We start from the raw sequence: 27,390 nt of genomic DNA on the forward strand, positions 1-27,390 counted from the left end.
ACATAAAAACATGAGAACATAAGAAACACTTGTTGGATATCTATCTATCTATCTATCTATCTATCTATCATCTATCTTTTTTAAAAAAATGTTTATGGGTGCTCTCATTTTCCTACTCATATTGAAATACTACCCCTCAGTGAGGCCAAACTTAGATTCACAAAATGTTTAGGGGCATGCGTACCCCCCAAAAAAAGCACTTTATCTATCTATTTATTAGATTTAGGGGTGCCAACTTGAATAAAAAATGGGGGCAGGTAAGCCCCCCCCCCCCACATAATCAATCGCATGGCGCAGTGCACGCACACCATTTGAATGGCAATGCCCATCACCTTGGGGGGGGTGGACTGACCCCTTCAAATGTTTTATTGGAGGGGACAAAGACCCCTTGGCCCCTAAGACTTGGCTCCTATAATTAGATTTATATAGGATTAGGCCACGTACCCCATCTTGAGCTTCTTGGAGGAAAAGGCAGGGTAGAATCAATCAATCAATCAATCAATCAATCAATCAATCCATCAATGGAAAGTCTTGCTTTTTTAAGAAAGCTATTGTCAGGGGACTGCCATCGGAACAGGGGAGGGAGGCAGGGGGGCCGTTGGGATACAGAGAGCCTCCGAAGCTCCTGAGGAGCAGTTCCTCTTCCAGCAGTGGGGAAAGCCACACCTCCAGTGGAGAAGAGAGGGAAGGGGCCAGCCAAGCGAGGAGAGGGCTCGAGGATGCTGAGGAGAGCCCCAGCACCTCACCTGGCCAGGCTGGCCAGGAGGGACGCACGCCACTTCCGTCACCCAGCTTGCGCAGAGGGGTGAAGCACAAGGAGGGGAGGAGGAGCCTTGGAGTGCCGAAGTTCTTATGTTGGGGGAGAAGCCGGAAGGGGCCACTCCCGGATTCTGCAAGTGACTGAGGCGGACATGAACTTTGTAGATCTGCACTGTAAATGGTTTGCACAATAAAACCTGTAAAAGACAGGTCGGAGTCCTGCCTGGTTACTCACGAGCAACCCCCACCAGCATCTGACAGCTATCAAGTTTGATAGCAAATTAGGGCAGCTGGGTATGTTTAGCCTGTGGGGAAGGACACTGAGAGATGGTGTGAGAGCCATCTTCAAATATCTCAAGGGTTGTCACATAGAAGAGGGAACAAGCTTGTTTTCTGCTGCTGCTGCAGAGATGAGGACCTGAACCAATAATAATAATAATAATAATTAATTATTTATACCCCGCCCATCTGGCTGGGCCTCCCCAGCCACTCTGGGCGGCTTCCATGGAAACCAAAAATACAGTAAAATATCACACGTTAAAAACTTCCCTGAACAGGGCTGCCTTAAGATGTCTTCTGAATGTCAGGTAGTTGTTTATCGCTTTGACATCTGATGGGAGGGCGTTCCACAGGGCGGGTGCCACCACCGAGAAGGCCCTCTGCCTGCTTTGCTTCTCGCAATGAGGGAACCGCCAGAAGGCCCTCGGCGCTGGACCTCAGCGTCCGGGCAGAACGATGGAGGTGGAGACGCTCCTTCAGGTATACTGGACCGAGGCTGTCCAGGGGGGGATCCAAGTTACAAGAAAGGAGATTCCAACTCAACATTAGGAAGAACTTTTTAATGGCAAGCATTGGAAAGGACACCCTCAGAAGGTGGTGGCCTCGCATTCGCTAGAGGTTTTTAACCAGGGCAGTCTGTCCAGGATTCTTCGGTGGTGATCCTGCAATGTAGAGGGTTGGTATGGATAACCTTTGAGGGTCCCTTCCAATTCTACAATCCTGTGATTCTATGATCCACTAGAAACCAGATCAATCAGCCTTCTGTAGTCAGCTGTGCATCTCTGCAGAAGATCTTTGGATCAGCCATACCAATCTCTCTGCCCCCGCACCCACCCAAAGCAGGCCAACGTAAGAGTTAAAACCCAATGAAAGATTGGTTGTGTCTCTAAATTTTTGCCAGAGTCCCTTGGCTGCGCTGGGAGAGAGCGCAGCATGCTATTTAGAAATGCATGGCACTGCAGCCCCAGCATAATGAGGTCCCTGTTCTCTGCTGAAACCGCTTTGGTTCCTATCGCACAATATCCAGAATTGTACAGGGTTAAACCCATATGATACAATAACTGCATTCAAAACAGCGCTCCCAAACAGCCACGGACCACCAGCAACAGCAGCACCCCCCCCCCAAAAAAAAAGACAGGCTCACAAGGACAATCATCACCAGCTTGGGGGAAAATAACAAGGAATAATGAACTACGCCACCTGTTTTTATTAGGCTTTCTAATGAGGAAAGTGCATTTCAAAAGCTGTGTTTTGGGAGGGAGAGGTTTCGCCAGACCTCGTTTTTCGATGTTCTCCTTCCCACCCACAGCAAATCCCACCCTCCCTTTCACTCTCCTTAAAGCATCGGACCAAACACGAAGTGTTAGGCAAACCTGAGCCAGCTCCGATGACATCCATCCATCAAGAACCACCGAGCCAGCCCCCACCCCATTCATCGCCCCTCCCGCCCCGCTTGGCGGCAAAACGTGAGAAACAAAAGGAGTGACTTGGACAACAAAAGCCGACTTTGACTACAGCCTGCTCAAGAAACAGACCCTTCCTAGATGAAGAAGCACCAACCATTATTATTTTTTTAAAAAAAGCAAATTGAACAGATACCTTTCCATTGGCACAGAATTTCTCCCACTAGCTGTGGCAATAGAGGGGAACTACAAAGCCCATCACCCCCAATGACTGGTCATGCTGTTTGGTGCTAAAGGGAGACAGAAGGGCTGGGGCCTTCCTGTTAGGAGAGAAGAAACCAGTTCCCGCCAGGGGCACAAAAATCACCTATCACTCTATGGATTGTGTGGCATTTGTCGCCACAAGATCAAAAGGGGCATAAACTCCCCGTCCTTCTTCCACCACAGCATAAAAGTGTGCGGTAAACTGATTTTTTTCCCCAGGGGGTGGGCAAGGGCTGATGTAGCTCATTGCTGGGGATGCCAATACAGCTTTTTGCCAAGGGCACAAGGAATGCCTCTGTGTATAAGAGCTTATAGTTTGCATGCCAAAGGTCCCAGTTTTTTATTCCCAGGATCTCCAAGTTGGATGGCAAAGGCTTCCACCAGAGTCCTTGGAGAGCCACTACTAGTTTGGGTAGACCAAAGGTCCCCAAGATGGTGACTATAAAAGTGCCATGCCCTCCACTGCCTCGGTGGCAAAATCTGGGGCACAGTCTTGCCAGTTGCCATCTTCCCGTTTCCCCCCGCAAGAGAACGGTGCCCATTTTGGACACTGTGCCCTCGTGTGAATTTGTTCTTTCTCTTTGCACTGGCTTAGGTGCATGCCTGAATTTCATTGGGTGCCAGGATTGGACACCTGCCCTCCCTTCTGTGAAGAACAGGAGAGCGGTGTGGCGGCCATTTTGTGCCACACACAACACAGCAGCCATTTTGCAGTTGGCTCCCATCATAGTATTTTCTCAAAATGTGCCCTTCGGTCTGGTGCAGAAAGCACTAAGCCAGAAACATCTAGAGTACAGCTCAGTGCAAGACAAAGTCCAATAATATATGGATGACCAGAGATTCCTCAACTTATCTCCAGGAGTTTACAATGTGACTCGTCTCTCTGCCACCTCCTTCAGAAATGGGAAGACTGGGTACCAAAGTTTTTCTGCTTTTGACCAAGTGCACTGAGATTTATTGGAATTGATTTGCAGAGCAATTCAGCTCTTGCAGTCGGCTCTGTTGGGACATAGGAGCTTGGGTCATGCAAAGTTTCTTTCTGCTAGCCAGTGGTTGGCCAATACACTGGGATTTCCAATGTTATAGGAATTCTAAGGTCTCATATGCCTCTTGTCTTTGTCCATGGAGTTTTCTTGGCAGGGATACTGGAGTGGCTTGCCGGTTCCTCCTCCAGCTGAGGCTCCAAGACTTTGGCCACCTCATGAGAAGAGAAGACTCCCTGGAAAAGACCCTGATGTTGAGAAAGATGGAGGGCACAAGGAGAAGGGGACGACAGAGGACGAGATGGTTGGATAGTGTCTTTGAAGCTACAAACATGAGTTTGACCAAACTGCGAGAGGCAATGGAAGACAGAAGTGCCTGGCATGCTCTGGTCCAGGGGGTCACGAAGAGTCGGACACGACTAAACGACTAAACAACAACAACAAGGTCTCATATATATATAAAGCGTATGTTCATAAATTTACAAGGCAAACACATACGTAAGTATATAAACCACGTGTCTGAAATAGTACAGGAGAACAATCCTGAAGCCATTTTGACTCTCCCAAACTGACCTCAAATATTTCTCTGCAAGGGGGAAGGAAATGGGAAAGGCTTTCCAATTGTCTTTGGACTGTAGGGACTTACCCTTTCCTGCAAATACCATCTGGCAAGTATCTGTTAAGCCGAGCACACTATCAACATGCGTAAGAGTTTCAGGAACTAAGTATTTACCATCTCCAAGGAATGGCCAGGCTACCCAGAAAAGGCAATCAGATAAGGCATGATCAGGTATCCTGGCAGACAGGAGAGAAACAACACACTCAACTTTCTGCTGGGGACCGCCTCTTTCTGTGATGCATGTATGGTATTTGTGGAGTGGTCTTGGGCTACAGGGTGGGCAACTTCAAAAGTCTATATAAGAGCTTGCACACCATTGTTCTGGGTTCCTCCTTCCTCCTGTGTGTGGTGAGTGAGGACCCTGTTGCAACAGTTTAATAAAGATCAGGCTTACTAGCTGCTTTGCTTCTCAATATTCTCTGGTTGGCCTCTGTTGTTTTCTCCTACCAATAGAGAACCTACATAAGGACTCTATACGGGCTCTTGGGTACCCCATAAGGGAAAAGGAGCAGGTTTTTTTTCTTATAACACCAAGCAGCAAGCTCAGCTTTTGACTTCTAAGAAACTTTCACAGAAAATCTCAGAAAGGACCTGGTAGGGATACACAGTGGCGTAGCGTGGGTTGTCAGCACCCGGGGCAAGGCAAGTAATTTGCGCCCCCTAATCCGTGGATTTGCGCCCCCTAACCCGTGGATTTGCACCCCCTAACCCTAACCCCCAGATGTTGCGCCCGGTGCAGCCGGCCCCCCCTGCACTCCCCACGCTACGCCACTGGGGATACAGCTGTTACCTGGGACCAGGGAGACCACGGTGCAAACCCTACTCAGCTATGAAGCCCCCTACTGTCTCTCCTTAAGACAGTCACTGTCTCTCAACATAACCGACGTCACCGAATTGTTGTGGGGATAAAATATAAAGCAGCAGAAAAGTGTGTACATCGGCCTTGAGCCCTTTGGAGAAAAGGTGGAATTGAATGCAACTATTTTAAAAAGAGAGAAGTGTGTGTGTGTGTGTTTTCATTCTTACTTTCCTTCTCTTATGGCTGACCAAGATGGGTGACATGCCTGGCACCCACACAAAAATCCAAATGTGTCCGAAGGCCTAAAAAAGCTTAATGTCCACTAGCAGCATTTTTAAGGGTGACGCTGTGGGTTAAACCACAGAGCCTAGGACTTGCCGATCAAAAGGTCGGCGGTTCGAATCCCCACGACGGGGTGAGCTCCCGTTGCTCGGTCCCTGCTCCTGCCAACCTAGCATGTCAAAGTGCAAGTAGATAAATAGGGACCACTCCAGCGGGAAGGTAAATAGCGTTTTCGTGCACTGCTCTGGTTCACCAGAAGCGGCTTAGTCATGCTGGCCACATGACCTGGAAGCTGTACGCCAGATCCCTCGGCCAATAAAGCGAGATGAGAGCTGCAACCCCAGAGTCGGCCACGACTGGACCTAATGGTCAGGGGTCCCTTTATCCTTTACCTTTACCTTTAGCAACATTTTTATTTTAAAAAGAAACCAGAGAGCACCTTCTCTGCAAAGCCATGGGTGGGGTATGGCAAGATCCCCTTTTCCGTATTGATCAATTGATTGTTAATTTGTTTACCCCAAAGACAAAACCTTTTTCAGACATTGTGGTGAGGAGGGAGAAGTATAAGCAAAGCGGTGAGAATCCGTTTGCTTCCTTGATTTTATTGGCTATTTTATGTAGGCTTTAGTGTACCATCAGCACTCTAGTTTTCTGGAATTACACGAGCTATAAATACAGAGCTCAGCCTCTGTGGCACATGGGACAAGACCGCTGGAGGAATTTTTTTCTGCCTGGGACCAATTTATTATGCTGCTCCTGAACGTCCGTGATTTGATTTAATATTTGTATTCTGCTTTTCCAGCAACAAATGCTGAGCTAAAAGTGGCTCAGAATAAGCACAACCACATTAATAAACAACAAACGCTCCATTACTATGATATCAAACACAGCAGTATGTAAATAAAGAGAACAACAACAGTTTGGGAGGCAGCGCCCAGCCAGATTGCTCAACTCCCAGATTTTATGATGTGGTTTGGAAGGAAACAATCCATTGAAAAGAACCAGGGGATGTTTCCCTGAACCTGTCATCTGGGAGAAGTATATATTGTTGTGAAAATTCTGAAGTCTCAAATATATAGAATAAATGCATAATTCTTGCTTTTGAAACTTGTTGGTCATGTGGGCCTCTTTGCATTTTAGGAGCCCTTCATAATTCCCCTTGCCTGAGAGCACATAGACCAGGGGTCAGCAACCTAAGGCCCATGGGCCGGAAGCAGCCCACAGAGGTCGTTTGACCAGCCCATGAGCCGAACCGAGCCACCCGCTCGCGCACTGCGCTAAACCGGTGCAGCTCAGCACAGCTTGGAGACTCACTTGCATGGCACCAGATTCAATGTGGCAATTCCCAGACCATCCGCAGGCCAGATTTAGAAGGCAATTGGGCCTGATCCAGCCTGAGGACCTTAGTTTGCCAACCCATGGCCCAGATGCTCTGCATAGAGGGATCACCAGGTCCAGCTGGGCTTTCTGATTGTCATATCAATGATCCTCCTCTTCCTCTTTCCAGTGTTGATGCTTTGTGTAAACTCTGTTAATCCTCAGGAATATCACACCTTGACCTGCCTGAGCCACTGTGACCCCACCTTATGTCTGATGTATTTCTGGTTTGTAAAGGGGATGTCTTCTCCAAGCCAAAAATGCCAACCTTCAAGAAGAGGTGTCTCTCTTTGTTCTGGGTCTCTCACCTGTTTACAAGGAGGGGTGGGGGACACTGTGGCAACAGAAAAATAAAGATCTTCCTCCCTGCCACTGGATCCTGCCTCCATCCTTTCTTCCCTGACCAATCATGGACTTAGGGGACTCAGAGTCCCTTGGGGAGTTGGGCAGCCAAAGCCAAACAAGAATTTTCCCTATAACAATATTATGGGAAGAGGCAGTGTCGTGCAGTGGTTAGAGAGTGTTGGATGAAGACCTAGGATGCAGGGTTCAAATTCCCCACTCATCTATGAAGCTCACTGGGTGACCTTTGGGCCCAGTCTCTGCTTCTCAGCCTCACCTACCCAGCCTAAATATACCCAAATCCTTCGACTGTTCCTCATAAGGCTTGGTTTCAGGACCCTTGATCATATTGGTCACCCTCCTCTGCACACCTTCCAGCTTGTCTGTATCCTCCTTAAACTTTGGTGTCCAGAACTGGACAAAGGACTCCAGGTGGAGTCAGATCAAGACAGAAATGAGCAATACTATGGCTTCCCTTGATCTGGACACTAGACTTCTATAATTCAGTAGACTCCAGCAGAGCTAGAATTTGACTCCTGGGTCTTCTGAGAATCTCAGGAAACTCTTACCAGCTTTCCGGAACTTGACTTGAAGAGCGAACTTTTGCTATTCTTCCTCCTCCTTCGAGAAAAAAGGGAGAATTGTCCTTTTGAAAGCTCAATCTCCTTGATATTTCTTATGTTAATGATCTCGCATTTTTTATCCTCCTTGCTGTAACAATGGCTCCTTGCAGCCATGCTGTGCTCTTCCCTTTCATTTTACTTAAATGATTGCCCCATGACACCCCTCTTGAATAAAAGCATGGAAAGGGAAAAGCTGAGCTTCTCTTATTATTAAGCAACATTAGACTCGTGTTTGTTCTCCATTTAATTTGCATATGGAGAGTTAAAAACCACTCCTGTCGGGATTGACAAAGAGGTAATTCTAAGGTTGGGTTCTCTCCCCCCAAGAAAATAAAGTCAGTATGCTAAACAAAGAGGCTAACAGGACCTTTTGTTCGACCTTTCCAGGAGCTTTGAAAAATGCTTTCAGCTTCCCACAATCACCAGAAATACATGGTATCACACAGAGATGTGCCCGCTTCCAGCAGATCAAGGAAATGAGATTGGGAATGTGTTGAAACCGACTCTGAGCCCACAGAAGGGGGAACAAGGAGAGGGAGAAATCTAAGATCACCATAAAGCGGGCAAGGAACCATCCTTGATCTGGCTCCTGACGGCGGCCGACAGAGTCTACTACAAACTGGGTGTGGTTTCACATATTTCATAAGAGCATAATACAATAATATGAGGCTACTGGATCAGGCTAATGACCCAACTGGTCCAGCAGCCTGTTCTCACAGTGGACAACCAGATGTCTGTGGAAAACCCTCAAGAAGTACCCTAGCAACCTTGCACAGCTCCAAGACAACGTTGTCTTCCCAACTGACTTCAACGAGCAAAGAGATGCTGAAATGAAACGGAGGGTGCTGAGCAGTTGGTTGTAAACAGCACAGCTGCCCCACCATTCATAGCAACGCTGCAAGGCAGTAGGAGAAGCTCACTGGATGCAGACCTCTGCTACTCCTACAGCGCTTGCAAGGGGCTAACCCTGCTTCTTATGCCCTAAGCGTCAGGCATGCCCTCTAGGTGGGTCAATCGGGGTCACAATCCTGTTTCACATAGCAGCCAGCCAACGCAGCCACAAACAGAGTCACATGACAAACCCAGTCTCCAGCAACTAGTATTCCATGGTAGGCTACCCCTGAGCCTGGAGGCTCCATTGTTCACTGCTGTCTCAACAGGCACATTCCACACCACCCTGTGACCCTGATGGATAAATGACAGTCTAGGTCTATAGCAAATAAATTTAGCTGTCATGACTAACAGGCAGCAAGACATTGACTCATGCATTAAGTAATGAAGTAAGTTTCCATCCTGAATCTATTGTCAATCAGTTTATGAAAGCAGACTCTTGAGAGACAGGTAGAAAAAATGATCTTGGACCTTCCAACAGCATATATCATCTGTGATCTGTGATTACTAAGACCCAACACGGGTTTCTCAAAAATAAGTCACGTCAAACAAACCTCATTTCTTTTCTTTTTTTATGGAATTAAGTTTGATGGAACTTGGTGGATGAGGGGAATGCTCTGGACATAGCGTATCTTGATTTCAGTAAGGCTTTTGACAAAGTCCCTCATGATATTCTTGCAAGGAAGGTGGTAAAATATGGGTTGAACGAGGTAACTGTTAGGTGGATTAGTAGCTGGTTGGCAGACTGAAACCAAAGATGACTCATTAATGGTTCCTGTCATCCTGGAAAAAAGTGCCAAGTGGGGTGCCACAAGGATCTGTCCTGGGCCTGTTGTTGTTCAAAGACTTTATGAATGACTTGTATGAAGGAATTGAGGGGGCGTTCATCCAATTTGCAGATTATGCCAGACTGGGAGGGGTAGCTAATGCAGCAGAAGACAGAATCAGAATTCAAAATAATAATAATAATTTATTATTTATACCCCCACCCATCTGGCTGGGTTTCCCCAGCCACTCAGGGAGGCTTCCAATAAAGTATTAAAATACAGTGGTCTGTTAAACATTAAAAGTTTCCCTGAACAGGGCTGCCTTCAGATGTCTTCTAAAAGTCTGGTAGTTGTTCTTCTCTTTGACATCTAGTGGGAGGGTGTTCCACAGGATGGGTGCCACTACCGAGAAGGCCCTCTGCCTGGTTCCCTGTAACTTGGCTTCTCGCAGTGAGGGAACCACCAGAAGGCCCTCGGCACTGGACCTCAGTGTGAGGGCTGAATGATGGGGGAGAGAAGCTCCTTCAGGTATACTGGACTGAGGCCAGATTGGACCTTTTCAGATTGGAGAACAGGCCACAAGCCAACAAAATGAATTTCAATAGGGACAACTGTCAGGTTCAGCTCTTAGGCCTTTCACCCTAAGGTCCCATGGCAGGTTACAACAATTAAAACACAATGTCAAGAATAGTTTGAAACAACATACAGTCATAGAAACGTGGTGGGTCCTACAGTCTATCTAGAGGGGAAACTCCCCAGGGAAGAGTCCAGCTCTGACCCTGGAAGTGGCACCTCTTTGGACGAGGAGTCTCAATCAGCTCCCCAACAAAGTCTGTCTGCCCGTACCAGTTCTGCAGAATGGCAAAGAAGCCTTCAGAGGCTGTTGGGAGAGGCCACAAGGACTCTCCAAGGTCCTGAAGTACCCAAGGCTACACGTCTCTCTCCCAACCATCTTGCCCTGAAGATGCTGCAGAGTGCAATTTCCACCAGCCCCAGCATGATACAACCATGTAGGCTGGGATGGTTGTGAGATGCAGTCCCAAACCTCTGGAGGATATCAGGTTGCGGACGGCTGGTTCAGGGAGTGTTCTGCAATTCTTTCTTCTGTAGCTAAATTTAAACGAAGAAAAAATTCCTGGAACAGCCTGCACATGAGTGGAACATAAGAGGATCCTGCTGGATCAGGCCATCTAGTCCAGCATTCTGGTCTCACAGGGGCCAACCAGATGCTTGTGAGAAACCAGAAAGCAGGACTCAAGCACAAGAACATTCTCCTTTCCTCTGGTTTCCAGCAACAGGTGTTCAGAAGCATTGCTGCCTCTGACCATAGAGGCAGAGTATAGTCATCATGGCTAGTAACCATCAATGGATTTTTCCTCCATGAATTTGGCCATCTACGTTGGTGGAGAGGAGTTTCATACTCTAACTCTGCACTGAATAGAGACGTACTTCCATTTATGCATCCAGGATCTTCCAATATTCAACTTCATTTGATGTCAACAAGTTCTAGTGTTATGACAGTGGGAGGAAAACTTTCCTCTCTCTACTCTCTCCATGCCATGAATAATTTTTACAGACTTCTATAATGTTACCTCTTACTCAGTCATCAAAGATAACCAGGACTTGGTCTGGCCAATGATGGAACAGGAGACCACCCTGGGAACTCTCTGCATGATATTTTGAGTTCCACAAGAAAGGGAACAGAATGCTTTAAAGGTCCAGGTGAATCCCTGTAAAACTGGACAATTGCACTAGGTCTCTGTGAACTCTGTCCAGGGCTGCAGGAGATTGATTATATATTTTAAAAATTGCCGCTAGCTTCTGAACCCACTGAACTGAAGCATCTCTGAGACGGAAATTAATTACCTTTCTTCTACCTATTTGCAGAGCAAAATCCTTGATTGAGCCTTCTTAGCCCTGGCAAAATATTAATCATAATATTCATACTTGTGTCAAGATTTTAGATTATTACCGGTAACTGTTATTTTTTTAATAATAATAATAATAAATCCACCAGACACGTTTTGCTGAGATTTAAAGGCTCTCTGGCAATGCAGATAAGCAATGAAAACTGGGATATCAGCCTTCCCCAAGTAGTTTCTCTCCAAATGATTTGAACTGCAACTTCCATCAGGCTCAGCCAACGCTTCAAAGCAACTGGAGAGCAACACGCTGGAAAAGCTGTTTTAGAGGAAGCAAGAGAAGGGCATTCTCAAAGCTGCTGAATGCCCTCCGTTTGAGCTGTTGACCCTTGTTTCCAAAGGCCATAAGAGTGTGGCCATAAGAACATAAGGAGACCCTGATATATCAAGCCATTGGCTCCTGCAACCCAGCATCCTGTTTTCACAGTGACCAATGAGATGGTTGTGGGATACCTGCAAACAGGACCTGCTGAATATACTCTCTGTGCACAGGCAAACTTTCCAGCGTACATCTGCTGTTGGTTAGTGGCAGATGATGCCAGCCTAGTCATAGCAATGGGAATAATAATAATTTATTACTTATACCCCGCCCATCTGGCTGGGTTTCCCCAGCCCCTCTGGGCGGCTTTCAACAGAATATTAAAATACAATAGTCTATTAAACATTAAAGGCTTTCCTAAACAGGGCTGCCTTCAGATGTCTTCTAAAAGTTTGGTAGTTGTTTTTCTCTTTGACATCTGGTGGGAGGGCGTTCCACAGGGCGGGCGCCACTACCGAGAAGGCCCTCTGCCTGGTTCCCTGTAACTTGGCTTCTCATAGCAAGGGAACCGCCAGAAAGCCCTCGGAGCTGGACCTCAGTGTCCGGGCAGAACGATGGGGGTGGAGACGCTCCTTCAGGTATACTGAACTGAGGCCGTTTAGGGCTTCAAAGGTCAGCACCAACACTCTGAATTGTGCTCGGAAACGTCCTGGGAGCCAATGCAGGTCTTTCAGGACCGGTGTTATGTGGTATCTGCGGCTGCCCCCAGTCACCAGTCTAGCTGCCGCATTCTGGATTAGTTGTAGTTTCCGAGTCACCTTCAAAGGTAGCCCCACGTAGAGTGCATTGCAGTAGTCCAAGCGGGAGATAACCAGAGCATGCACCACTCTGGCGAGACAGTCCGCAGGCAGACAGGGTCTCAGCCTACGTACCAGATGGAGCTGGTAAACAGCTGCCCTGGACACAGATTTGACCTGTGCCTCCATGGACAGCTGTGAGTCCAAAATGACTCCCAGGCTGCGCACCTGGTCCTTCAGGGGCACAGTGACCCCATTCAGGACCAGGGAATCCTCCACACCTGCCCGCCCATTGTCCCCCCAAAACAGTACTTCTGTCTTGTCAGGATTCAACCTCAATCTGTTAGCCGCCATCCATCCTCCAACCACCTCCAGACACTCACACAGGACCTTCACCGCCTTCGCTGGTTCTGATTTAAAAGAGAAAACACCCGAAAGCAAATCTTGCTGCCTTACTGAGCTCTCACAATAACACCACAGCAGAAACTCTGCAATCCCCAATGCGTACAGGGTGTATACCTGAGATTTTGTGTGTGTCAGCTAGTTTACACATGTGCTTTTGACATTGTAAATAAATATACATACATTACAATTCCCGAGTAAGGAGATGGCCTTTCCCCAAGGTGTTTGCTTAGCCTTAGCCAATAGCTAAAAGGGACACCTTAAAGCAGTGGTTCTCGAGGGTTGTGGAGCAGAACACTCGTATGGCAGGCGAAGAAGGCAAGTGTGGCAGGAAGATTCAAGCACAATCAAAGAAGCATCTAAACCTTTCAGTGTAGTACAGTATTGTATAGTTTTGTTTTAGTTTTTTGCAGAACATAGATATCTTCAGTGCTTTTTTTTTTCTAGGGGTACACAGGGGTACACATACCCCTAAACATTTTGTGAATCTAAGTTTGGCCTCATTGAGGGGCAGTATTTCAATATGAGTAGGAAAATGAGAGTACCCCTAAACATTATTTTTTATAGAAAAAAGCACTGGATATCTTTGCGAAATGAGAGCAAGAGCATCAAGTGATTGTGCAAGCTCACCCTTCTCATTGAGGCCCATACGCAAGATGCTCATTTATAGTTATATTTTGGAAATTATTCCTGTTCTTATGTAGCTGCATTATTTTATACTTTCCGGGGATGTCCCATGATCATATTATAAAGTAGCTGTGTTCTGTGCTATAAATCAAGCCCCACTGGGGAGTTGTTCCTTTTGGTTCTCCAATGTATAAGAAGTACACCCAATAATCAATATCTATCAATATCAATAAAAGCTTCAATATTCATACCAATATCAATTAAAAAAATCAGTGTGAGCCCAGAGAAAATAGTTTGAGAACCACTGCCAATGGCTAGAAGATGCTTGCTTAGATGAGCATTGCTGGCCCTTGATTGCTGGTGGCTACTAGCTGTAGCACAAGTTCTGCCTATTTTGGTGAGGTTTAATAGGAAGCTGTTTACAGGTTAGGAATCCAGAGATACCAAACAGGAGATGCCTGGGAATGTTGTCATCCCCCCCACCCCACCCTGCACAATTCAAGAAGGAGCTTTGACTGTGGAAACTCCAGGGTTTGGGGAAACAACTGTCATTGCTTAAAAAGCCAGCTCTGCTGACATTCTCTCCTTCCCTCTCCAGCTTTGCATGCATTTTTCCTGAAGCAAACAGGTACAGCAAAAGAAAGTGTTATCTCTCCAGGACAGTCTCACCATTAGGAAACTGACCCTGTGAAAGACTGCCCCCTAGGGGCTCCTGCTGCTCAAGGAGAAGGTGGTGAGCACAAAGCATTGAAATAATTCAACTAGAGTTGCTTTTGCTGAACTAGGCATTTTGGACAACAGTACATGGACGGCCCCATCTTCCACAGAAGGCGCACCTTAAAATCAGAAATGTTCTGGATCTGAGCACCCTGCTAAGCCACCCAACAGCCTACCTGGGTATCCACAGCACTGCGGGGTTCACAAAGGCTCCATTTTCCAGCCCCCACTGGGGCAGTTGATTCCAGGTGGCCAACAGAGGATGTGCAAAAATCCAACCAGTTGATGCAGGACCATCAGAAATGCCAAAGCAAAGGTAAACCCACAAGAAAGAATCCTTAGGGCAGTCTGCACACACCAAACACACAAAAAACCAAACAGATTCCAGCTGTGTGCAACAGCCAAAAAAAAAGGAGATAAAGGAACCTCAAAAGCATGGAGGGCAAGACAATTCTTTATCTGCATTTTTTATATAAAAGAATCCTTTTCAACAGGAATTGACGGAATGGTTGGGGTATTGACGACTAAGTCCTACCAGCCGTCTCTAGATGCAGACTCGCACCCAAAACCTGAAGATGAAATTCCTCAACCAACCACCGTGTTTTGAATGGGGAGTGTGAGCAGAATCACACACCATTTGCCAGGGGAGAGCTGTGTGTCGGCTGCCACATCCATGCACTCTCAGCACCAGCACAGCTCACCCGGCGTTGTGCAAAACGGCAGCGGGGAAGGGTTATGCCAGTCATGCTCATCGCTCTGTGCCCGACTCCAGGAATCCCACACCTCAGAGCCACCAAGACTGACGGTGGCCTGTTTCTTCCTGCCCACATATAACATGCTGTCTTTGTGAGAAAAGAAGCACACACACACACTAGATTGAATGAACATCCTGTCCTCCGATGAGAACCTTTTGTATTGCACACTCACACAAAGAAGGTTATTTTTTCCATATATATATATATATATATATATATGCAATCATGGTGCCAAATAACACCACCTGCCATCAAAACTCAGATCTGCAGGAGTCACAAAATCGGGCAGGGACATCAACAGATGGTTGGGGGATCATTATAAATTGAATATAACCAAACACAAGTCCAAGTGCCATTAGAGCGCTCTGTTCAGGGGTGAAAATCTCATGCATTTGCCCCCAAAATATTATGAAACTAGCACAGAACTTCAGCAACACACCTTCTCTGCATGCAATATTTTTTTGGGTGTTCAGCTAGGAAGGAAATTGGTGGGAGTGTATGGGGGATACTATCAAGCACACCAGAGGAGAGGAATTTGTTTAGTTGTTTTTTTCTCCCCAGGAACAGGCCACCTCAAACAGCTAGAACCTGGTTTGATCGCGGGAAAGCCACACAAGAGGCAAAATTCCCAGGGCCCAAGAGAAACCACTCAACATTACCAAATGGCCTTCCAGGCACCAGGGGAAGCCAATGGGCCTGGCTCTCTGGCCCAGAGCCAGCCCTGCCCACTAGCCCCCTTTCCAGAGAGGATGCTCTTCAAAGAGGCATGAAATCCATCTCTTCCCTCTGTGTGTGTGTCATCACTAGCTGGAGAGAAGAGACGCGGGGAAGGTTTGGCCTCTCTCTGGGTTCGGCATTCCCCACATCAGAAGGCTGTTGCCAGGGAAATGGAATGAATGAGAGAAATTCAGAAGGAAAATGCAAAACTACCCCCACCCCTACCAAAGCAAAAAAAAAAAAGAAAGGGGGGGGAGCAGTTACTTCCAGGGGGAGAAAGGGGTTCGATACAGAGGCATGGAGCCTTGTCTCTTTTCGGTGCAGCAGGAGGAGGCTGATTCTGGGGAGGAGCAGGGTTTTTTTGTACACACACATATACACACACACACAATTGCCGCAGAGAAGGAGAAGCAAGCTGCCTGCCTGCCTGGGGAGTGAATGAATCTTCCCTCCCCCGCCGCCAACTCGCTCTGCCAACGTCAGCCGGAGATTTGCATGGCACAAGCGGCGCCCACCGCCGTCGTCTCCTCCTCCTCCTCCTCCTCCAAACCGGGCACCGCGGCCTTTGGAGCCGGCCAGCGCTGTGTGTGCGTAAATGTGCCACGCTGAAGATGCCGCCCGCTCTCGGCTGCTTCCAGCGGGTTAAACTCCATCTCCCCCTGGCTGCCAACCCGAGTTAATTTCCACCTCCACAACACCGGGGGTTGGGGAGATTTAATAGAGGGTTATTTTTAGCATCCTTCCAACACGCGCGCACACGCGGGCGCACACACACACACACACACCAAAAACCTTCTACAGGGAAGCTTCCCCCGCAAAAAAAAGAGAGATCTGAAAGGCCACCCCAGAAATAAATGCGGGAAAGTTTGCAGCCTGTCAATACCTCTCCTAACCTCCGCTCACCGGGAAGCAGGGCTGAGAGGAGTTCAGGAGAGAGAGAGAGAGAGAGAGAGAGAGAGAGAGAGAGAGAGAGAAGTCTTTTTCAGCCTCCAAGACTCTCTGGGCTCTGCTGACATCTCCGCACACGCCTGCCTGTCTCTGCAGCCTCCGATTGCACCCACCAGCCTCTCCGGGTGCCCATCACCAGGGCCTCCTGCCCAACAATGCAAGACCCCCCTGGAGGCCCCCAAACCGAGCCCAGAGGTGGAAAGGTTCCCCCCTCCCATGTGCAAGCAGACCGTGGCTGGCATCGCATCTTTCGGGGGGGGGGGTGGCGAGGGATGAGGCAAACGAGCCTCCTTCTCTCTCCCGAGGTCTTTGCAGCTGGTATTTAGACAGCTGCGTGGAGAAGGGGAGCGGGGGCCCTCAAGAGAACAGAGGGGGCCATTTACGCGCCCAGGAGAGCCCGGCCAAGCTAGGCAACACGGAGCTCCAGAAAGCCCGGAGCTGGGAGGATGGAGCGGTGGACGGAGCGAGTCAGAGACGGACCGAGTCCTCCCGGGCATTGCCCGGTGCCCAGATGTGCCACCGGCTGGATTTGCAGCTGGAGGAAGGAGAGGAGGGAGCCTGGGGCTTCCTCTCCTCTCCTTCCTTCTTTTGCCCACCACCCTCCGCCAAATCTCCCATTCCTCCCTCCCCACCCCAAAGTCAGCTCCCTCCAAACGGTCCCTCTCCCTGGGATGCCAGCCCCCTCCACCGTTCCTCGGTGGCGCAGAGCAGGTCCCCCTCCCCTCTCCCTCGCTTCCCGGACCGGCGGGGAGGTGGGGGCAGCAATCCGGTCGCCTGAGCCAAGACCCGAGTTCGAGCCTCGCTCGGTTGAGATTTAGGGGTGGGGGAGTGCGAAAGAGCTGTTTTTTGAGCCCCGGAAGGTCGGGGGTGCGAAGAGAAGGCTCTCCATGCTTGCAAGGTCACCACGACGCGGGAGGTGGGCTTTCCCCCCCCCCCTCCGGTGGGGAGAGAGAGAGAGAGAGAGAGAGAGAGAGAGAGAGAGCAGTAGCGAGGCGGTGGCCGGCACTCACCGTAGACGCCTTGCCCGGAGATGCCCTCCAGCAGCACGGCGAGCAGCCACACGGCCCCGTAGGCTAAATCCATCTTGGCGGCGGCGGGAGCAGCGGCAGCCACATATCCGGGCGGAGGGGACCGGGAGCAGGAGGAGGCGCGCCCCGCTCGCTCGCTCGCTCCGCCACGGCCCGCTCGCGGCTCCCGAGGATGGAGGAGGGCGAGGACGAGGATGGAGAGGGAAGCAGCGGCAGGAGGAGGAGGCGGGAGAGGAGGCGCCCCCCGGGCAGGAGGCGACGCGCGGCGGCGGCGGAGGCTCCGAGCCCCGGCTAGATCGCGGCGTCCTTGCGCGGCGCACTCTGCTGCGGCGGGGCCGGCGGCAGCGGCTCGGCGGCGGAACAGGGCGCAGCCATGGCGGGAGCGCCCCCGGCGCACTCCCGGGCCTGCGGGCGGCTGGCTCTCTCCTCCTCCTCCTCCTGCAGCGGCGGGCCCTGGCTGGGAAAGGCAGGATGCGCGCCTGGCAGCAGCTGCGGGGCTTGCGCGCCGCGGTCACGTTGGGCGCTACGTGCTCCGAGCCGCCAGCCGACAAGGCAGCCCCGAGCCGGCCGCGTCAACCGCGCGCCGCCGCCGCCGCCGCTACCGCCACCACAGCCGCTGGGACCGCTCGTGCCGCCGCCTCTTGCTTCTCCTCCTCGCGAGCGCCGCGGAATGGGAGGCGCCGCGCCTGCCTGCCTGCCTCCTGCTTGCCCAGCCTCCGCGCACCTCCTCCTTCCTTCCCTCCTGCTGGCCTGTGGGAAGCTCGCCGGCTTGCGGGCAGCACCGCACGCTTCGTCGGCAAGCGGCTGGGTGCGGGGATCTCGCTCACGTCTGCTTGGACATCTTTGGCTAGGGCGCGCCGACCCGTCTCCTGGGGAGAGTCGAGAGGGGTGGAAAGAGGTCCTTCTTCACGCAGCGCATAGCTAAAGCGTGGAAATGCCCCCTCCTGGGGGGGGGGGGGGCAGCGGCGGCCACCGACTTGGAGGCTTTAAAAGAGGCAAACAGATATTGGCGGAGGAGACGGCCCTCGATGGCTACCAGCCAGAATGGCACAGTTGGAGGCAGCAGTTCTTCTGAATGCCCGAAGCTGCAGGAAGAGAGAGAGGCTCTTGCGCTCAGGGATTGCTTAGGAGCATCATCTGGTTGGCCATCGTGAGAACCGGATTGCCGGGCTAGACGGGCCACTGGCCTGATCCAGCAGACTCAATTTATGTTCTTAATGGACACGGCTAACTAAACGCCAGGAAGAACTTCCTGACACTAAGAGCTGTTAGACAGCGGAACGCTCTCCCTCGGGAGAAGGTGGACTTTGCTTCCTTGGAGATTTTTAAGCAGAAATTGGATGGCCATCTGTCATGGATGCTTTAGCTGAGATTCCTACATTATAGCGGGTTGGACTAGATGACCCTTGGGGTCCCCTCCAACTCTACAATTCCAGGATTGTAGGCCCATTAATATAAACCATAAATCAAGAAGGAGAGGGCTACCAATGGCTACTAGATACGATGGCTATGCTCTCCTCCACTGTTGGAGGCAATAATGCTTCTGAATCCCAATTGTTGGAGACCAAAGGAGGGGGGGGAGTTCTTGTGTTCAGGTCCTGCTCCTGTGTTTCTCACAATTAACATCTGTTTGGCCACTGTGAGAACAGGGTGCTGGATTAGACGGTCCATCGGGCCATCACCCTGGGACATTAGGGTGACGGGAGGGTAATAAATAAGTGAAGAATAGTTATGTTCTTAAATATGTGACTCCTGGCCCTGGTCCTGGAAGCCAAAGCAAAACCAGCCATAACACCCCCCCCCCCAATCTGGATGACATGATGTGCAAGGGGACATGATGTGCAAGCTGGGGAACTCTGCATCACACATTTGGGCATCAGGTCTTTTCACCGACTTGATTTTGGGTGGGCTCAGAAGCCATTTGACACCCACAAGTCATACCCCTCCCAGGAGCTTCTCAAAAGTGAAGACATGCATATATACAGAAAGAAGTTCCCAAAGTCAACCTGGGAGGGGGAATAAGAGGGTGACCTGCATTACTCTCAAGGCCCCCTCTCCCTTCTGGGATAAACATCAACAGGTGCTTTGTGTTGAATCAGCCCACTGGCCAGTACCGGTTCTCCAAGATCTGAAGCCCTGTCACTGAAATTATGGAGATGGTCTGCAGGCAATGTGTGTCTTCTTCCACTGAGCTATAGCTCTTCCCACAGATGATTTAATTTTCATTTCTTCAAATATGGGCTAATCTGGGATTTGAGCCTGGGACATGACCCCCAGGGTGAGAATTGGGACTCTTGGCCAGGGATGATTAGATGGGGCTGGACTCCAGATCCCATCTGCCTCAGGGAGCTTAGCCAACCACCATCCAACAACATCTAGATGGCTCACAAGTTCCTCCTGCCCTACACAAAGAAGTTGAAAACTTTCAAGAGATGGACAATTCATAAATTTTGGGGTGAATGAATCTATGCTATCAAGAGAAAGAACTGAGGAGGCTGATCTAGCAGGTCTCTCCTTATGTTCTTAAATTTATTGAGTACAAGGCTATCACTGGACAATACATGATCATTCATGGAGCAGAGTGAGGTGTGGACTCCAATACAGACAACTTCCAGTTTACATGGTAGTTGCGTTCCAATGTGCCATGCTTTTAAGTGAAATCAAGTATATTTGAAACACCATTGAAAAAGCCTGCAAAGTTTTCTGTGCCCCTTTCTGTGACTTTTTTGTGACATTTCCGGGTCACTTCCACGTTCAGTGTGATGCTCAAATGCACAGTCATGCACATATCGGGTGCGCCTACAACAGTCGCTGTCTGTACTAATCCGCCACTAATGCACTATTATTGTGTCAATTATATAGAATCATAGAATCATAGAATCCTAGAGTTGGAAGAGACCACAAGGGCCATCGGGTCCAACCCCCTGCCAAGCAGGAAACACCATCAGAGCACTCCTGACATATGGTTGTCAAGCCTCTGCTTAAAGACCCCCAAAGAAGGAGACTCCACCACATTCCTTGGCAGCAAATTCCACTGTCAAACAGCTCTTACTGTCAGGAAGTTCTTCCTAATGTTTAGGTGGAATCTTTTTTCTTGTAGTTTGGAATATGTTGCAGAAGACACCTGCAAAAGGCCCCACCAATGGACAGGAACTTCGTTTCCCACTGGCTGGCTTCCCGTGGGCATCTGATTGGCCAATGTTGGAATGGGATGCTGTGCTATGATGGGCCATTGGCCTGATCCAGCAGGACCCCTGCGCACTCTTTCCAGCATTTGAGAGAGTTTCTGGATACAAGTTGCTGGCAATCACAAATGGGGGAGAGGTGCTGCGGTGCTTCTATCCTGCTTGCATGGTTCCTGTTGGAACATCTGGTTGGCCACTGTGAGAACAGGACCTTGGGCCTGATCCAGCAGACAGGCTCCCTTTCTGAGATAATAAAAGCAAGACAACAACAACAAAATAGCATTTAATAAACACAACCTAGATGGCCTGGGCAAATAAAAGGTCTTTGCTGGAGGGACATTTCAAGCAGCAGAAGGCAGGTCTTCCTGGAGAGAATTCTAGAGACAGGGTGCCAACACTGAGAAGGCCCTCCCAAGAGGACCTCACTAGCTAGTCAGAGTACTTGTGTGAGAGAAGGGATCCTTGATAGTGAGGTCCATGAGAACCTGCCTTCTACTGGATCATATTATTTCATCTCAGTATTCTCCATTCAGTCACACAGTGACACTCTGTGGTCTCAGACAGCGAATGGTCCTGCCCATAGCCTGTTATATTTTCTCCAGTATCAGAGACAGACAGCCTCTCAGAAAGCCAGTTGCTGGGTTTCATGAACAGGAGAATGGTCTTGTGCTTCTGGGCTTCCCAAAGATACCTGGTTCATCACCATGGAAAGCACTAAGCTGGACTGGAAAGGCCTTTGTCCTAATCCAGCCAGGCTCTTCTTAGCAGGCCCAGCCCTACCATTAGGCTGAGGGAAGTGCCTGCCTCGGGTGGCAGTTGCTGAGGGAAGGGGACACAGCTGTGTGAGCTGTTTGACTTCCCCTGAGCCTCTGAAGGAGATCAGACGTGGAGGAGCTGTCCCATTACTAGTGCTGAACTAGGATGCAACTCCCAGCATGGTTGGCTTTTGCACATGGGTTGGGGTGCAGGGTCCCATATGGTTCTTCATTCCAGGTGGCAAAGCGTTGTTGGCCAGCCCTGCTCCTTACTAGAGTTCAAGGGCTCTTTCCACCCAGGCAAGAATGCTTGGGGTGGAAAGGGGGTGGTCAGTGAGTGGTGTGACCCAGTGGCGTAGCGTGGGGGGTGCAGGGGGGACCGGCCGCACCGGGCACAACATCTGGGGGTTAGGGTTAGGGGGTGCAAATCCACGGGTTGGGGGGCGCAAATTACTTGCCTTGCCCCGGGTGCTGACAACCCACGCTACGCCACTGGTGTGACCAGAGGAGAAGGGAAGTAGCTGCAGATAAAAGTCCCAAAGACCAGAGAAGTTGCCACATCCTGGTTCATCAGTGACAAAGGGCTAGAAGGTGCAAAAGCATCCTGAGGACCAGACCAGCCATTCATTTCCCTTCCTGCCTGCTTGGCTGACACTCTTGAAGCCAATGCTCCAGATTATTTTGCCATCTCAGCTTGAGATTTGAGCACATGAGTCTGTGCAAGGGCTTTCACACATGGGGGGGGGCGGAGAGCCAGGGCTTTCCAAATCCAATTTTAGGGTGGTGAGTCAGCCTCCATGGTTTGATATGGCATGCTAATGGGATTTCCTCCCAGCAAAAAAAAGGGGGAGGTTGTTCTTTACACAGAACCAACACCCCCGGCCCAAGGGGTCGTGTCCTGTCCTCCACCCCAGCCCTGTCTTTGGCAAACATGGGAAATTGTCAAAACTCTCAAAACCTGGCATCGTAGGAAAGCAAAACTGCCTTCCTCTCCCCATCCCAAAATGTTGTGAATACATTTCGAATTGACATATAAAAATAAGGAGCAGACATATGCTAAACCATACTGCGAGATCCCAGCAATGTAGGCATTGCTTAAACATGACATATCTGAGCTAATCTCTAATTGGAGCCCCTGCATATATCACATTTTAGGTGTACATCTAATGTTCCCCCCCGCAAATGTACACCTAGAAATTTGTCCAGAATTTCCGGCAGAAAACTCAATGCCTATTTCTTTTCATTAACTGTTATTTATAACATTCATTTATTTAACAAAATGCATATATCACACATGTATATTAGAACCTCACATGAAATATTTAAAATTATCAATTAAAACATGTAAAAACAACTAAAAACATTTAAAGATAATTAACGTTAACAGTAAAAAAAGACACATCAATATCTACTAGTCTAGATGAGCTTACCTAAACAACAACAACAACAATTACCGTATGTTTTGCTCTATAAGACTCACTTTTTCCCTCCTAAAAAGTAAAGGGAAATGTGTGTGCGTCTTATGGAGCGAATGCAGGCTGCGCAGCTATCCCAGAAGCCAGAACAGCAAGAGGGATTGTTGCTTTCACTGTGCAGCGATCCCTCTTGCTGTTCTGCCTTCTGGGATTCAGAAATTTTTTTTTTCTTGTTTTCCTCCTCCCAAAACTAGGTGCATCTTATGATCTGGTGCATCTTATAGAGCGAAAAATATGGTAATGAGCCACTGAAAAGAGCACAGCGAATGTGCCTGTCTGGTGTCAATTGGCAGGGAGTTCCAAAGTTTAGGTGCTGTGCTAAAATATTGATTTCTTACAAGTGCAGTATAAGTGTTATTTGGAATCTGTGACAGCACCAGTTCTGCACATTGAAGTGGTTGAGCATAAGTGGTTGAGGTAAGGTGACCCAACAAGTAAACCAAGTCATTAAGATACCACTCTGAACTGGGCCCAGTAAGAAGTTAGCAGCCAGTTCAGATCTCTGAGCAGAGGTGCAATATGCTTCTCAGGAGGCACTGATGGCCACCAACTTGGGGGGGCTTTGTCTATGAATTAGACCAGGGGTGGGCAACTCCCAAGAGACTGTGATCTACTCACAGAGTTAAAAACTGGCAGTGATCTACCCCCTTTTGGGGGGTTCAGGTCAAAGTTGTTGTTGAGCTTTTTTTAGGAAGGAGGAAGGCCCATTTTGGGGGGGTTCGGGTCAAAGTTGTTGAATTTTTTCAGGGAGGAGGTAAAATGTTGAGCTTTTTTTAGGGGAGCCACAGTTGTTCAGCTTCTTTGGGGGGAGCCAGTGATCTACCAGTGATCTACTGGTAGATCACGATCTACCTGTTGGACGTGCCTGAATTAGACAAATTCATAGAAGAGAACACTCTCAATGGTTGCTAGCCAGGATGGCTTTGCTCTGCCTCCACTTTTGAAGCTACAGTGCTTCTGAATACCAGTTGCTGAAAACTGCAAGAGGGGAGACTGCTCTTGTTCTTGAAATCTGTTTGCAGGTTTCCCATTGGGGTATTTGGTTGGCCACTGTGAGAACAGGAGGCTGGGATAGAGGGATCCAGCAGGATCCTCTTATGTTCTTGCTGCGAGGGGGAAAACAAACAGAAGCCTCCCTTTCCTTTTCCTCCCTCTTGTCAGTGCAATATCTGTGCCCAAAATGAATGACAGATGATGCAGGCTGCAAAGAGCTGACCTGCTTGTCAAAATGTCCGTCCAGAAGGGGCAGGTGGTGGTAGGCCAAAGCCTTAACTAGACTGGGAGGCATCAAGCCAAGATACCTGATGCTATCTTGGCTGTTGACGGGACTGTGGCTCCGCTGCAAAGCCAAGTCGGTGTTGCATGAGGGTTGAGTTCTCATTGAAGGGGAAAATCAAGGACTGTGTTGTATTGTAGGTTGGGGGCTCACAGGACTGGATGTCCCTCTGGCCTTCTCCAATGAAACATGCTAAGCTATTTGACCCTTTCTTTAGAGGACTTGAGTCTCTAAGCACCTACTACCTTTGTCACCCTCATCTGGACACACTTCAGTTTGTCAACATCTTTCTTAAACTGTGGAATCCATACCTGGAGACAGACCCCAGCCTACCCTCCAAGGTTTCTCCAATGAAAATAGGGACATCCTATTCTACATCTTTCCCAGTAGTGGTGTATGGAAGTGAGAGCTGGACCATCAAGAAGGCTGATCATCGAAGAATTGATGCTTTTGAATTCTGGTGCTGGAGGAGACTCTTGAGGGTCCCATGGACTGCAAGAAGATCAAACCTCTCCATTCTGAAGGAAATCAGCCCTGAGTGCTCGCTGGAAGGACAGATCCTGAAGCTGAGGCTCCAAGACTTTGGCCACCTCATGAGAAGAGAAGACTCCCTGGAAAAGACCCTGGTGTTGGGAAAGATGGAGGGCACAAGGAGAAGGGGACGACAGATGAGATGGTTGGATAGTGTTCTTGAAGCTACCAGCATGAGTTTGACCAAACTGCGGGAGGCAGTGGAAGACAGAAGTGCCTGGCGTGCTCTGGTCCAGGGGGTCATGAAGAGTCAGACACGACTAAACAACAACAACATTCTACATCAGGAAGTTTCTTCTGAGTTTGATCTCTCCACAGACATAAACGTCATATACTCATATACAGGGACGCGGGTGGCACTGTGGTCTAAACCACTGAGCCTCTTGGGCTTGCCGATCAGAAGGTTGGCGGTTCGAATCCACGCGAGGGACTGAGCTCCCGTTGCTCGGTCCCAGCTCCTGCCAACCTAGCAGTTCGAAAGCACACCAGTGCAAGTAGATAAATAGGTACTGCTCCAGCAGGAAGGTAAACAGCGTTTCCGTGTGCTCTGGTTTCCATCCCGTTGTGCCAGACGCGGTTTAGTTCTGTTGGCCACATGACCTGGAAAACTGTCTACAGACAATCGCCGGCTCCCTCTGTCTGAAAGCGAGATGAGCTCCACAACCCCATAGTCGCCTTTATCTGGACTTAAGCGTCCAGAGGTCCTTTACTCTTTTGCATGTTGTTGTTGTTTAGTCATTTAGTTGTGTCCAACTCTTCATGACCCCACGGACCAGAGCACGCCAGGCACTCATGTCTTCACTCTTTTGTGAAAAATTCACAATTTTTGTGAATTGCAACCTCTCAGCCTCACCTGCCTCACAGGTTTGTTGTGAAGAAAAAAGGTGTGAGGGCAGGGATAATGTGTAACACCTTCAATAGATAAATGGAATGAAATAAAATTGGACTAGATGACTCCCGACTCTGCAATTTTATGTTTCGATGTTATACTGCAGTTTGTCTTCCCCCGAAAGCTACATTATTCGCCTCGCCGTCCACCATGGCAAAATGCTGCAACTTAATGTAATTTGCAGAATTAATTATGTAAATTGTGTTGCCATTATGTTATCCCACCCCATTCATTTCAATGCAAAAGAAACCCAATGCAAATCGGGGGGGGGGGAGGATCAATTACTTGCCATTTGCAGACAGAAAACAACACTAGCAGCAAATGCTGATCATATTTGCAAGATTGATTTCCATTCCAGACATGGGGATGACAAATAAGCAAGCATTGGCAATTTCCACTCCAGTTTCTGTCAGAATTCTGTGACACCCCTGCAAGACAGTCACATCTGCCGGGCAGCTGCACCAAGTGGTATGTCACTGCTGTTAGACAGACCACGATCCCTTATGCAGTTATGCTGGCCAACATTCCCCCTCTCTGAGGGCTCCTGTGCCCTTAACATCTGTTTCTCAACTGTAAACTCAACAGGTGGTGATATCCATATCACTGTATGGGTATGCTGGAAAAGCTTCACCTATGTTGTTGTTGTTTAGCCATTTAGTCATGTCCGACTCTTCGTGACCCTCTGGACCAGAGCACGCCAGGCACTCCTGTCTTCCACTGCCTCCCGCAGTTTGGTCAAACTCATGCTGGTCGCTTCAAGAACACTGTCCCACCATCTCGTCCTCTGTCGTCCCCTTCTCCTTGTGCCCTCCATCTTTCCCAACATCAGGGTCTTTTCCAGGGAGTCTTCTCTTCTCATGAGGTGGCCAAAGTACTGGAGCCTCAGCTTCAGGATCTGTCCTTCCAGTGAGCACTCAGGGCTGGTTTCCTTCAGAATAGAGAGGTTGGATCTCCTTGCAGTCCATGGGACTCTCAAGAGTCTCCTCCAGCACCAGAGTTCAAAAGCATCAATTCTTCGGCGATCAGCCTTCTTTATGGTCTTTCCTAAAGAAGGCTTCACCTATAGAACTTTTCATTATCCATTACTTTTGTATCCCACCCTTTCCCGAAGGAGGAAAGGGGCCGTGGGCACTGCCCTCCCCTTCCGTTCATTGCCATAACAAAAATAGGGGTTAGCCTGGCACAGAGACAGTGGATCAAGGTCAGTCAGAGGCTCAACTCCATGGCAGACTGGAAATTTCACAGAACCATAGAAATGGAGAGTTGGATGGTACCCAAAGCACCCTCTAGTCCAACTCTCCGCAAGGTAGGAATCACATCTGAAGAATCCACTTGTGGCTTAAAAACTTCCAATGTAGGCGAGTCCATTGCCTTTCCAGGTGGGGCTTTTCCCCCAGCCAGAGCTCAACTCCAGAACCTTCCAGCTGGATGCCATTGACATAAGGGAACAAAGGAGAAGTTCGTGGGGAGCTCCAGCCCCTCTGTTTCTAGAAAAATAGCATGGTTTCCAGGTAACAGCTCTTACCAACAAAAACTCTTCCTAAAGTTTAGCCAGACTCTCTTTTCTTGCCATTGGTTGAGGTCCTAACTTCTTGCAGCAGAAAAGAAGCTTGCTGAAGCTTCCATGCGACAGCAATTCTATGGCTATCCAATTGTGGGAATGTTGTAGATACAGCGATACCTCGGGTTAAGTACTTAATTCGTTCCGGAGGTCTGTTC

The 27,390-nt window shown here is 49.1% G+C and overlaps 1 protein-coding gene across 2 annotated transcripts in view; it reads right to left on the reverse strand.

Annotated features, from left to right (window-relative positions):
- MDGA2 (MAM domain containing glycosylphosphatidylinositol anchor 2) overlaps positions 1 to 17,815 on the reverse strand; it is a 422,386-nt gene extending 404,571 nt beyond the window's left edge. For both annotated transcript variants that reach the window (XM_079987502.1, XM_079987501.1), the window contains exon 1: positions 17,543 to 17,815. In XM_079987502.1, the coding sequence (XP_079843628.1) occupies positions 17,543 to 17,615 (73 nt within the window). In that variant the 5' untranslated portion in view covers positions 17,616 to 17,815. The remainder of the gene's footprint in view (positions 1 to 17,542) is intronic.
- Positions 17,816 to 27,390: the final 9,575 nt, after the last annotated feature.

Source organism: Podarcis cretensis (assembly GCF_951804945.1).
Source record: "Podarcis cretensis genome assembly, chromosome: 1".
NCBI lineage: Eukaryota > Metazoa > Chordata > Lepidosauria > Squamata > Lacertidae > Podarcis > Podarcis cretensis.